Here is a 13,867-nt window from a genome sequence, read left to right on the forward strand (position 1 = left end):
ATTTAGAAGAAATTTTGAATAGTGAGATTAATAATGGTAATAGTAATGATGACTTTATGATGAAAAAGAGTGAAGAAGGTATCAACACATCTTTACTAAATAACAAGGGATCCAGTGATAAACGTGTTTCTACTACGAAAGAGAAGACTCCAAAACGTAACCACTGTAATAGTAATAACATCAATACTTCAAATAACAGTAATAGTGGTAGTAACAATAATAATAATATTAATAACAGTAGTAATAATAATAATAGTAGTAATAGTAATAGTAATGACAATACTAATAGTAATGACAATACTAATAGTAATGACAATACTAATAGTAATAATAATAGTAATAATAATAATAATAATAATAGTAATAGTAATAATAATAATAATAGTAATAGTAATAGTAATAGTAATAGTAATAGTAATAGTAATAGTAATAGTAATAGTAATAGTAATAGTAATAGTAATAGTAATAGTAATAGTAATAGTAATAATATAATAATAATAGTAATAGTAATAGTAATAGTAATAATAATAATAATAATAATAATTAATAGTAATAGTAATAGTAATAGTAATAATAACTTGAAAGAATTTAACCATTTGTCATCAAAAATTAATAAAGAACTTTTATTAAATATAAAAAATATAAAACATAGTGAAATGGAAAAACCAGATTCTTCTTCCAAACCTTATTATTTGCTAGAAGTAATATCAATAGATGCATTAAGTAATTTAAGTAAACTCATTTGTAACTATAAAACGAACTTTTTATGGATTAGTAATAACAATAATAATAGTAACAACTCGAATAATAATAATTTAGAACAAGTACATAAACAAGACATATCTTCACTAACACAAATTATTGTAATGTTTTTTTCCCATTATAAACTGAAAGATTTAGTTATTCGAACGTTAAAATATCATACACATGTTTTAATAAAGAGCATTATTTATGATTTAAAAAAAATTGTATACTCCATTCATAACAAAACCTTTAATATTTTTGCTGTTGATCATTCAGACAGTTTGGAACAAAAACTAATAGCTTTCTATAGGGTTATTACTATATTATTTAATGCCCCATCTCTGATTGATAACCTAACGAACAAAAATGATGCAAATAAAAACACAAATGTAGAAGAAATTAATAAAGACATTGCTAAACAAAGCGGAAATGGGGATGTAGGTGTAGCTACTACAACGACTACTACTACAACTGCTGCTACTGTTACGGCTTCTACAACTACTACTACTTCTACGATATCGAACATGCCAAATGACGAAGCTAATACTACAAAGAACGCTACTTCGAGTATTCACGCAAGTAGCGGAACACCGAATGGTAAAAGCGGAGAAGGAGCATGCAAACAGAAGGCGGGAACGAATGAGCAGTTCGCAGCTAGTGGTAATAATGGCAGCAGTGATGCTAAAGGAAAAGGTTCCATTTGCAACAACAGCGAAAAAAAGAACAAGAAGGGAAATGAGGACACGAAATTTGATATCTGTGCAGATTTCTTTTTATCAATTAATATAGACTGCTTATGGGAAGAATTTAATAAGGCAATGCAAGTTATCAACAATTCATTAATTGATAAGAATTATAAATTTAAATATAACAATTTTGCTAACTATAGAACATCTAGTGCAACTAAAGTTGAGGGGGAATCCAACTTTCAGGCGGCTGATAATAATGATAAAGAAAATAAAACTTCAGAAAATGATGATAATGATAATAATAGTAATAATAAGAATAATAAGAATAATAGTAATAACGATTTGTATGGGACTAAATCAAATGCTTCCTTGTTCGATTCTGATTCCTCTTCCTTTAGCACGTCTGAGCTCGACTTGGGTGTAAATAATAACAACCCACAGCACGACTTTCAAGGTATAGGTGCACTAAATGAAGCCGAAGGTGAAAACAATAATAATGGAGGTAGTGGAAGCAATAACATAAGTAGCAGTAACAATGTAAGAAGCAATAACAACATTAGTGGGGGTAACCGTATCAGCAGAAGCACCAATTATCGAAGTAGAAATGATGGAGGACATAATGGTGAGGGAAAGAAAAAAGAAAACGATGATGAACCACCCCCAACTATTTTAAATTATTTATTGCCTTTAATGGAAGCATATTTATTTATAGAAGAAGTTATCTTAGTGTCTCAGTACAAACTAAGAAAATTCAAAGACTTAGAAAAAAAAGTAGCAAACTTAAATGTGGAGAGCATAAAAATTAACGAAAAACTAGCTTATGACGACAGCCCATTTTATATAAGTATATATAACAAGAAGAAAAAAAAATCAACAAATGAAGTAGTCTATAATAGTTCGGACTCTTTTAAAACAAAAAATGCAAAATCGAGTAATTCTAGTCTTTTGAATAAAACAAAAAGGAAAAAGCAATTAAGTGCTTTAGAAGAGGAAGAAGAATATCAGCAACATAAAAAGAAGGAAATATGTAGCTCCATTATTGGCGTACCAAAAATGGAAGAACAGGATGAAACGCACAAAGGAGTATATGAAGAAATACATGAAGAACAAGTACACTATGTGGATGAACAAGATAACAAGTTAGAATACAAAAAAAAAGAACGATCCCAAAATTATGATATAATTACAGTAAATAATAAAGATAGTAACCACGAGAATTCAGCAGAAAAAACCCGAAGCTATATAAATGAAGGAAAATGTGTAGCAATTAATTTAAAAAAGAAGAAAACGGCTGATAATGATGAAGCAAATGGTAGTAAGGCAAATAGTAGTACAGAAAATAGTAGCAAAGAGATGGGCAAAAATAAAAGGGAAGAAATGAAATGCTTTGACGATGAGGTAGGAAAAGAAGGAGGAGGAGTACAAGTAGAAATAGGTAAAGATATACAAAATAGCAATAAAAAAGGTGCAAAAAAAAACACAGCAGATTATGTTAATTCGTGCAATGAAAATGAACAACAATGTATGGTCACTAGTAGCAGTGGTATTGGAATTGGTAATAAAAGTGAAAATAATGACAATAGTAATTATAACGACAGGTACAGTACAGTAACTTGTAAGAAGGATATACAGCTGAAATCGCCAGTAGAAGAAACAGGGAAACAAAATAATGAATTCTTTAATAACATTGAAGAAGAGGAGGAAGAAGAGGAGTTTGAAAATTTCAAGGAAAAACTACATGAAGAAGATGCAGAAGAAGAAGAGGAAGATGAATATATACAAATAAAATTAGAAGATAATGAAGGAACGATAAATAGTAGACATAAGAAACTAATAAAATTTGTTTACATAAATAGAAGAGTTATAAATAGCTTGATTAAACAAACTCCTATATTATTACACCACAATTTTAAGTCACTAATTAAATTAACATCATCATGTATTAATTTTGAAAACAAAAGGCATTATTTGAGGAAAAAATTAAAATATCTCAAGTCAGGTATAAGAAGTGAACCAATACGATTAAACATAAGAAGAGAAAAGGTATTTACGGATTCATATTACCAATTAAGGAATAAGTCAGGAAATGATTTAAAAGGAAAATTAGTTGTTACTTTCAAAAATGAAGAAGGAGTAGATGCAGGTGGATTAACTAGAGAATGGTATTCTATATTAGCAAAAGAAATTTTTAATCCTAATTATGCTTTATTTTGTAGAGAGGGGAAAAAAAGTGAATTTAATCATCCAAATCCTTTATCATACATTAATCCTGATCATTTACATTTTTTTAAATTTGTTGGGAAATTTATAGCTAAAGCAATTTATGATGGTCAGGTAATTGATGCATATTTTTGTAGATCTTTTTATAAACATATGCTTGGAAGAAAAATTCTGAGAGCAGATGCCGAATCGGTAGATCCAGAATTTTATAATAGCCTTATTAAAATATCAGAATATAAATTAGAAGATCTAAATTTAGAAATTAATTTTAGCACCGAAATTGATGAATTTGGAAAAACCAAAGTTATCGACTTAATACCTAATGGTAGAAATATTGCAGTAACTGATGAAAACAAACAAAAATATATTGAACTATTATGTGAACTGAAAGTTACTAATAGTATAAAAGAACAGTTAGAAGCATTTATGGATGGATTTAAAGAATTGATTCAACCAAAACTAATATCTATTTTTGATGATAAAGAATTAGAATTACTTATTAGTGGTATACCAACTATAGATTTAAATGATTTAAAAGAAAATGTGGAATATCATAATTATACTCCAAACTCAATTCAAATTATTTGGTTATGGGATGTACTACAAGAATTTGATGAAAATAAAAAAGCTTCCTTCTTACAGTTTGTTACTGGAACTAGTAGAGTACCTTTAGGAGGATTTAAAAACCTAATGGGAATGAGAGGAGCTCAAAAAATGATTATTTATAGAGCCTACGGAGAGGATCGACTTCCAACTGCTCATACTTGCTTTAACCAGCTCGATTTACCTGAGTATTCGTCGAAAGAATTGTTAAGAAGCAAATTAATTAGAGCTATTATGGAGGGAAAGGAAGGCTTCGGTTTTATATAGAGTAAAGAGGGAGAGCATTTAAAACCTGCCAAATGTTTATTTACAAAGGTAGTAGCAATTTTTTGCCAAGCAGACGAGCACATATATATATGTGTGTATATGTATATATATATATATATATATATATATATATATATATAATATAAAATGTATAACATATATAAATAATGCATTTATATATGTGCATAAATTTACGTATACGTGCAATCATTCACATGTGCACAAATGTGTAAGGGACGAGTTCTATTACTCGTTTCCGTTAAGCAGGCATACATATATGATAAACTTATTTATGTGCTTAAAATATACATTTATTATTTTATTACTTTTTTTTTTTTTTGCATATCGCATATTTAATGTTTTACATATATATGTTATTTCTATTATTTTTCAATTTTAACATAAAATTCTTGATGCAAACAATCGAGGGAAAAATATATATATAATCTTCAAAAGAACTTATAATGTAATAATAAAAAAAATAAATGAAACTAAAAAATTGTTTAGCAACTATATATATATATGCTACTCGTCTGAGCAAATTAAGTGGCATATCAAAAAAATTGAAGCCATTTGTATTTTGTAGGGGTCAATTTTTGATATAACATTTAATAAAACTATATCAACTTCAATTTGGAGCAACAAAAAACTGGCGAAATTTGGTCAAGTCTTTTTTTTTCTTTTTTTTTTTGTACATTTTTAAAATTAGCATCAAGAATTTTTAAGTTCACATGTAACAACGCCTTTATGAAGTGATTTGCATGTGCGGCCTTTTTAAAATGATAAGTTAAATAGTATTGATGTTGTAGGGGGCCCTTGACATGATAAACATGCGCTTTTTATACATATATTTATAATTATATTTTTATTTATATATGCGCATTATTACTACGGTAAGCAGTACTTTTTCTGAAAGCCTCACCCTTTCATGTACGTATACACTTGTTTCCTATGCAAACTTAACAAAAATATAATTTTAAGCTAACCTCGTATGAAGTAGGCACCCACTTTTTTACTACCTTCATCAACACAGTAGAAAAATAAATTCATTTACCAAATCATATATTCAAAAAAAAAAAAAAAAATCTTTTACTTATTAATTAGTGTTTTACTGCAAAATAATGTCATTAAAAAAAATGTGTACGCATTACTACGTTGAAGGAAAAATAATAAAAAAAAAGACATGCTTTCCTTCAAAATAATAATATATATATATATATATATATATTTATTCTTTCCAATGATTTTCCTTTAGTTTTTTTCGGACTTATTCAGAAAAGTTTTTAAAAATTTTGTTCACTGAGTTTTGTTTACAAAACAGTGAGTTAATAAAATACAAAAAATATAATTTAGTGGAGAATGTAATGATAATAAAATAAACTTCACCAAAATGGGTTAAAATTATAATACTTCACAAAAAAAAAAAAAAAAAAAAAAAAGTAAAAACATATGAAATAACGAAGTAGGAAATCTAGATAACAAATGAAAACCTTTAACTTAAGCTGTAAATTGTCTTAAAAATGAGTAAGTGCCCCCATATACACCCATATATATATATATATATATACAAACATGCATTACAATTCTGCAAATGATAAGGCAGTTTTGCCATCCTCACTAGTCTTAATTATTTTTCATATACACAAATAAAGACATAAACCTGCACAACGATTTTTAAAGAGTTGGTAATATTATTTTGTATGTCACTTCCTTCGTAATCTTTATCTCTACGCCTTTTGTGTTTTTCCTTCTCATGCGTCGGTTTTTATGCCTATTCGATTCTTCCAACTTTTCACCTGAACATGATCCTTAATTGCACCATTTAAATAAATGCACCTCCTTAGGTTTAAGGAAAAAATCATACAATTTTTATTTTTAAAAATATATTTAAATTTCTTCAAGCATTCATAAAGATCTGTAAAATTATTAAAATTCAAAATTAGAGTTCTTCCATTATTACTCATGCTCACTTTTCTCATTTTCATTTTCTTATTTTTATTTTGGTAAAAGTCGGCAAAAGATTCAAAGTTGTTATTCTTTTCATCTGATGTAGTACCATTATTATTTTTTTTATTTGTTTCCAACGCAATACTGTTCTCTTTTTTAAATTTAAAAAAATTCTTCTTCGAAATATTGTATATATAATCATAAATACATGAATTACTACTATCGTTACTGCTGCTACCGCGGTTGCAGCTACTAGTACCGCTGCTATATGTGTGCATACCATTAGCCGCAATATGTTCACTACTTTCAATTTTAATGTTACTATTTCTTAGGCTAAATTGGCATTTAAATATTTCTCCCTTATCAATATGCTTCTTATGATTGTTACCCTCTCTAATATCTTCTTTGTCCTCCTGAATACACATATTCATCAGTCTATCACAGGATCTATTATCATAAGCAACCTTCTTGCAATCTTCGTCAGTAAAATTACTATTGCTGTTCCTTTCTGCATTAGCCCTGCTCCTATTATCATTACTATGTAATTCGTTTTTTTCGTCGTTAGCAATAATTGATGATCCACTGTTCTTATTACTTCCATTTCTATTACTATTATTATTACCACTACTATTATTATTACCACTACTATTATTATTACCACTACCATTATTATTACCACTACTATTATTATTACCACTACTATTATTATTACCACTACTATTATTATTACCACTACTATTATTATTACCATTACTATTACCATTACTATTACCATTACTATTACCATTACTATTACCATTACCATTAACATTAACATTATTGTTGAAATTCTCACTTTTGGAGTTACCTATATGTTCAGCCTCATTCTTCTTTTCTGCACTCAAAACGTCAAATTTACATAAAGCAGCGTTCAATAACATGTACAAAATATTATATATATTTTGATGAAACGGTAGATGCGTTATTATCATAATATTTTTGTTAACGCACTTATCAACATATATTAATTTCTTATAACAAAATATACCAAAAATTCTTATAAAATCGCTAGTAGCTAATTCTGCTGACTTTTCATCATAGAATTCTATGATTCCATATAGCTGAGTGTAAGTGCTTGGTTTTAATGAATTTTTCATATCCTTCCGTCCTTTTTTGCTTGCGCTATTATTGGTATTCCTCGTCTTATTCGTCTCACGTAACTTGTTCTCACCTTTTAACTTCAACTTCTTACCTAACTTGTCCCCTGTAACAACTGCTTTATGTTTCAGATCATCAGAATTAACTTCACTATTTAGTATGTTTATATCTACCGTTTTTAGACGATCATTAAAAAATTCTATGCTCTTTATTTTACCACAAAAGGAGAAAGTCTCTTTCAATTCTTCCCTTAACAAGTCATAACTTATTATAGGTAGGTTATAAACAATTATAAAATTATTTTCATTCATACTATTTTTTGTCTCTTTTTTTGGAGACATATTCACATCAATTTCGTATATAATTTTATTGTTAATATTGGATTCATTTTGTGCATATTTTTTTACGTGGTAATTTTCTTCGTTTTCCTCAAAATTGTTATCATCATAATCGTCAATGATAATATTACTGTTGTTAGCGCTGTCGTTAAAACTGTAGTCGTTACTCCTCATGCTCGTGCTTCTGCATTTGCTGTTATTTATTTTTTCCGAACTTGTAAATTCTTCTTCCACTGTACAACTCCCCTCACCATCTTTATTGCTACTTATTATTTGGTCATAATAAAATGTATTGCTAATATCTTCCCCTTTTAATATATCAAGTGACTGAATAAACAGGCAAGTCAGTACCTCCTTATATTCCCTTGGACATATATCATAAAAATATTCAAAGTATTTTATTTTTCTTTGTAATTTTTTATTGGTTAATTTATTATAATTCTTAATTAATTTTTTTACCTTTTTAATATCTGAGTTTGAAAATTTATCATAAATTTCATATAAAAAATTATTGTATGCATATATATTTTCAAATCGTATGGAAGACTTATTCTCAATAACAAAATTACATATATCTTCTACTTTATTCAACTTGTTTATTAAGATATTATTTTTTAATCCTATTTGTTGAAATTTGTTAAAATACTCCTCTTTATTAAAATTTCCATTTACTTCTAATGAAGTGTCCCCCATTTCAAACTCATTCTTATCAGCGCATTTCCCACTTGACTTTTTAATATTATTCTTATCTGCATTTAATTTAATCACTCGTTTATTATTATTATTATTATTATTATTATTATTATTATTATTTTTTCTTTTTTTTTTTTTTTTTTTTTTTTTTTATTCACTTCGTTAGTTGTCATGATGTCATTTTTGAAGTCTCCTGTGTTAGAGTAGTTGTCCTTTTTGTTTTCTTCCCTATCTGCCTTTTTTTTCCCGTCTACTTTTTTAATTTTTTTTTCCGAGCCTTTGCGTTTTTTTCTCCTGTCATATATGGCACTGTCGCTTCCACATCCATTGCCACTACTATTTCCACTTCCACTATTTTCGCTCATTTTTACTTCCTCCCCCTTCTTCACATTAGGCTTATTTGTTAATTCCTCATCTCTGTTCCCACCTATTATTAGCTTTTTCTTTTTCACTTTTTTTCTCTTTTCTTTCTTTAAATTAATAATATTTTCGCTTTCTCTTTCTTTAACGTCCAACTCCTCTTTCCCTGTTCTCTCGACCCAGTCCTCATTATTACGATCAACCCCTTTACTAGTTTTGTCTTTATAATTTTCATTGTGCTCATTTTCTTTGCACATATTAAATGATACATAGGTGTTTACGTCTGAACTAAAAAAATGCACATGTTCATTATGTTTACTAACATAATTTTCTCCATGCTCTTTTTTTTCTATATTCATAATGTTATTATAGTTATTACTTAATGATAAACCTTCAAAATTTTTGCAAAAAAGCGTATAATTTTTCTTACTTATAATAAATTGGTTTTCCAACTTAAGGTCATTTATATGATAAAATCTTTTTTTAAAACTAAAGCAGTTTGTCCTTAAGGGCGATAAAACTCTCTGCAGATTTTGCAACGTTTGCAGCTTTATCTTTTTTTGCATCATTTGCCTGTTCTTAGAATGTACTTTTTTCAAAAAAAAAAAAAAAAAAAAGAAAAAAGAAAGAAAGAGCTTTATTTCTCAGCCCAAGGTTGTTACATCTATATGTATTTTCCCTTATTTTATTTATCTTTTTATTTTTCTTTCCTTTTTTACCTTGCTTTTTTTACGCTCCTTTTTATACCCGTTTTCGCCTCTTTTTTTTACCCCCTTTTTTCTTATTTTGACTGGTGTCATTTCAAAAATATAATTTAATCAGCAAAAAGAAAGGGAAAACGTTGGTACGTAATTTATGTTCATTCATTTAAAGAGTACTAGGAATTTATTTCACTCCGAGTAAAATTAACCATTCTTCATGTATAGCAAACCTTTGCTCATTTTGCTTCTACATTTCTGTTGTTATTTTATTTGATTATATAATTTTATTGTATCACTTTTTTACTACGTCACTTTTACATTAGTATATTTTATTTTTGCTTTTCTTACGATAAAATTTCACACACTGGTGATTATGAAGCCGTTTGGCTTTTTTTTTTTTTTTTTTTTCCTTCGTATATTGAGAACATACATACTTAAATATAAATATATATATGAATATATCAGCATTCATATTATAACATTGCAATAACGTGCAACAATTTTCCTTTACCCCTTTTTTTGCGTAACACTAGTATATTATCCTTGCAAAACCTCAAAACAGTTTTTGCAAAAATTTGCTTAAGTAGTAAGCGGTGCATATAATAAATACCCGTAAATAAATATACATATATATATATATATATATATATATATATATTTTTTTTTTTTTTTTTTTCAAGTCTGTTAACCTTCGCTGATAAGATATAACATAAAATGCTGCCTAATCAATCATTTATCTTGTTGCAAAAAGAAAGTACGAAGTATATATTATATCATCACAACATTTTATTTTTTTTTTCTCAAAATTCGTGGAGATATATTCCAACATTTTGTCCATAATAAATGGTTTATTTTTCATTCCATTTTTACATAAATAAAATTATTTTTTAGTATTACACTATTACATATCAATACATATTATTATTTTATTTCTTTTAAGTACCCCCTGTGTGGGGAATTAAAAAAAGTTCCAAATCATCGAACTTACCATTGTTATATATATATTTATATATATTTACATGTGCATACATACGTGCTTACATATAAGGACATCGTAGAATGATAATGTGATAAAAATTAATTGCCCAGTAACACGTAATCAAATATGAGGTAATAAAAAAATAATATACTAAAACAAGTAAAAACAAGGAGAAAAAAAAAAAAAAAAAAAAAAAAATGGAAGATTTCGAAATTCAACGTACAATTACTGCTTGAGATGCTACTGTTACTTGAAATAACAAAAGTAAAAACTCTGTGAAATGTTAAAAAGCGGAGAAGTATTGATGAACTTTTTTTATGGCTAATAGCTGTATGTATATATATATGCACGTACATGTAAATATATACATTGGTGCTCATCAGCACATATTTGCGTACGTAACACTTATGTGTTTATATATTATTTACGTATAACATAAGTACTGTGTGAAAAAGGAGGTGCTTAAATTTATCTGCAAAAAATGTTTGCGCAATTGTGCCTGTACATATGTGAACAAATAGCTTTTGTGACCTTGGGTTTTTGCACACATGAACATGTGTCCATATGAACATGTGCTGGACGAATTAAAAACCTGAACTATATTTTCCATAACCTTCGAGCTTCAACTTGGTCAATTTCTTATCACCTAATCTTGCCTCAAAATGTAGACCTGCATTTTTTGCGAAATTTATAGCCTTGAGCAATTCGTCTTCATTTGTTGCTGTTCTTAAGAGGCCTCTAATTTTTTCCTCCTTTACGTATTTATTTACTTTTTTTTTATAACTTAAATTAATTTTTTTTTTTTTTTTTTTTTTTTTTTTTTTTTTTTCTTCTTCTGATGGCATATTTTTATTTTGTGCGTTGAAACCTTCCGTTATGTTGGGCATATACTGAGGTAGGTAATTCAGCATACCACCGTTATAATTGTAAGCATAAGATATATTGCGAAAATTGTTACTGTGTATGTTATTTTCTAAATTATTACTTCCCGTAATAATACTTCCTTTTTTTCTAAAATTCTTACATTGATTTCCATAGTTTTTATATCTACAAGTGTTGTAGTTGTTGTTATCGATATTATTACTACCTGCACTGTTGTTCATATTTCCTTTTAACATTTGTAACACTTTTCTCTTTTTCACAGAATTTAATCGGTTATAACTTGCATTTAACGTTGAGTACATATAAAAGTCGGTTACTAAGACATTATCTGTGTCATTATAAAAATTGCTATTCATTTGTTTTTTATTTTGATGATTCATATAATAATTATTTCTTATATTGTTGTTACTATATACCAATCCTGCATTTTCGTAAAGATTTTTCTGGCTAAATTTTTTCATGTAATTAGTTGAACTTAGTAATAAACTTCTTCTAGCATAACTTTTTTTCATTATATTTTTTACGTTCCTTCTATATGTGTCATTATTCTTTTGAGGCACAACAAAAGACTTGGTGGAAAAACTCATTTCTCTTCCATTATTCTTAAAACTTTCTTCTTCATTTCTGTACTTATGCTTTTTTTTTTTTGTTCTTTTCTTCCATTTTAGTTGCTCTATATCTATTTTGCCAATTATCTTGTTAAGCTTCTTAATTAATTCAATACTAACAGTTGCCTTTTTGTTTCTGCCTTTTCCATCCACGGGGTTGCTGCTTTTTTCTTCCACGTTGTTACTTCCATTCCCCTCCACGTTGTTACTTCCATTCCCCTCCACGTTGTTACTTCCATTCCCTTCCACGTTGTTACTTCCATTCCCTTCCACGTTGTTACTTCCATTCCCTTCCACGTTGTTACTTCCATTCCCTTCCACGCTGTTACTTCCTTTTCCGTCTATGCTATTTCTCCCTTTTACCTCTAATTTACTATTTACACCTTCTTCCGTATTATTATTACCACTTTGTTTTTCTATGTTGTTACTATCACATCCTTCTATGTGGTCATTATTGCCCACTTCCAAACCATTGGTAGATTCAATTTCAGGGAATTGCTTCAATATTTTTACTAGCTTCAATAATTGTGTTCGTACAATCCTGTACTTTTTTCGGAAACTTTTTCTTAATTCTTTTATTTTCATATCTAATGACTTGTTCATTATTTTGCTATCATATTGAGAAAATGCCGAACCGTGAGAACCTGACTTGGTCAGAATATTTTTGTGACTTACTTTTTCGAACATTTTTCTCTTTCCAATTTTGTTTTTTGCAAAATTTTCTTCTTCCTTTTTTTCGATATGTAATGATAAGTCTTCGTTTGCAAATATGTTCCACATGTTCTTCTGATAAAAGGGAAGCTACGGGGGTGGGAGGGGGTTGACAGTTAACCAAGTTAGCAATTATAAAATTTATAAAAATACGATAAAAATATGTAGCGAAGTAACCAAGAGAACGGTATGTATAAAATGGTGAAAAAAAGAAAAAGAAAAGTTAAGTAATAAAAGCTACTTCCATCTGATTAACCGCGTGGGTAGGTAGTAATTACTAATTTATAAATGTTATAAAAAAAAAAAAACAAAAAACAAATAGCGAATAGTTGGTAGCGAATAGCTGATAACTGCAACAGTGAGCAGTCAAACTTGGACTACATATGCTAGGGCCGAATCACAGTGATATAAATTAGAAACAAAAAATTAATTTTATTCAAGTAAAAAGAACAAAAAGTGGAAAGATATTTTTGTTCCATTTAATTAAATAAACGTGCAAAAAATTAACTTATGAAACAAAAAATGCAATAGAATTGTTCTATTAACAAGTAATTCTCGCAGAGTGTATTGTGTAACTATATAACTATATCTGCAGGTAAATAGTAGGTTAAATCTTATTTATTCAAAGTGAAAAATTGCAATATAGCATAATTGTACTAACGATAATGTATATATATATATATATATATGTGTATATGTACATATGTGCACTGCTTAAAAGAATGCATATTAGTAAGAAATATTTTTAGATTATTTTGCGTCCTACTCACAGCTGTTCTATTGCTATAGAAGGGATTAGAATATATGAAGTCTCACTTTTTTTTATTTTTATTTTTTTTTCTTTTATGTATATTTTTATTTTACATTATATTATATAACATGATCTTCTTTTTAATGAAAAAAAATTAGATGAGCAAAAAAAAAAAAAAAAATATTAATTACTTTCAAAATTCATGGTATTTTTTTCCAGCAGTTTGCAAGTTTATCA

At 27.7% G+C, this 13,867-nt stretch overlaps 3 protein-coding genes across 3 annotated transcripts in view; 1 reads left to right on the forward strand and 2 right to left on the reverse strand.

Annotated features, from left to right (window-relative positions):
* PmUG01_05019900 (E3 ubiquitin-protein ligase, putative) overlaps positions 1-4,523 on the forward strand; it is a gene marked incomplete at both ends in the record, with an annotated part of 28,185 nt that extends 23,662 nt beyond the window's left edge. The window contains one exon of the mRNA XM_029003395.1: positions 1-4,523. This exon is cut by the window's left edge and continues 23,662 nt beyond it. Within this exon, the coding sequence (XP_028860345.1) occupies positions 1-4,523 (4,523 nt within the window).
* A 1,751-nt stretch (positions 4,524-6,274) lies between these two features.
* PmUG01_05020000 (conserved Plasmodium protein, unknown function) lies at positions 6,275-9,567 on the reverse strand (the record flags this gene model as incomplete). Its single annotated transcript, XM_029003396.1, is given in 2 exon segments — positions 6,275-8,758; positions 8,773-9,567. The coding sequence occupies 2 exon segments, from the start codon at positions 9,565-9,567 to the stop codon at positions 6,275-6,277; spliced, it is 3,279 nt and encodes a 1,092-aa protein (XP_028860346.1).
* A 1,695-nt stretch (positions 9,568-11,262) lies between these two features.
* Positions 11,263-12,948, reverse strand: PmUG01_05020100 (conserved Plasmodium protein, unknown function; the record flags this gene model as incomplete). Its single annotated transcript, XM_029003397.1, has 1 exon — positions 11,263-12,948. One exon carries the CDS (start codon positions 12,946-12,948, stop codon positions 11,263-11,265), a length of 1,686 nt encoding a protein of 561 aa, XP_028860347.1.
* Between the last annotated feature and the right edge of the window lie 919 nt (positions 12,949-13,867).

Source organism: Plasmodium malariae (assembly GCF_900090045.1).
Source record: "Plasmodium malariae genome assembly, chromosome: 5".
Taxonomy (NCBI): Eukaryota; Apicomplexa; class Aconoidasida; order Haemosporida; family Plasmodiidae; genus Plasmodium; species Plasmodium malariae.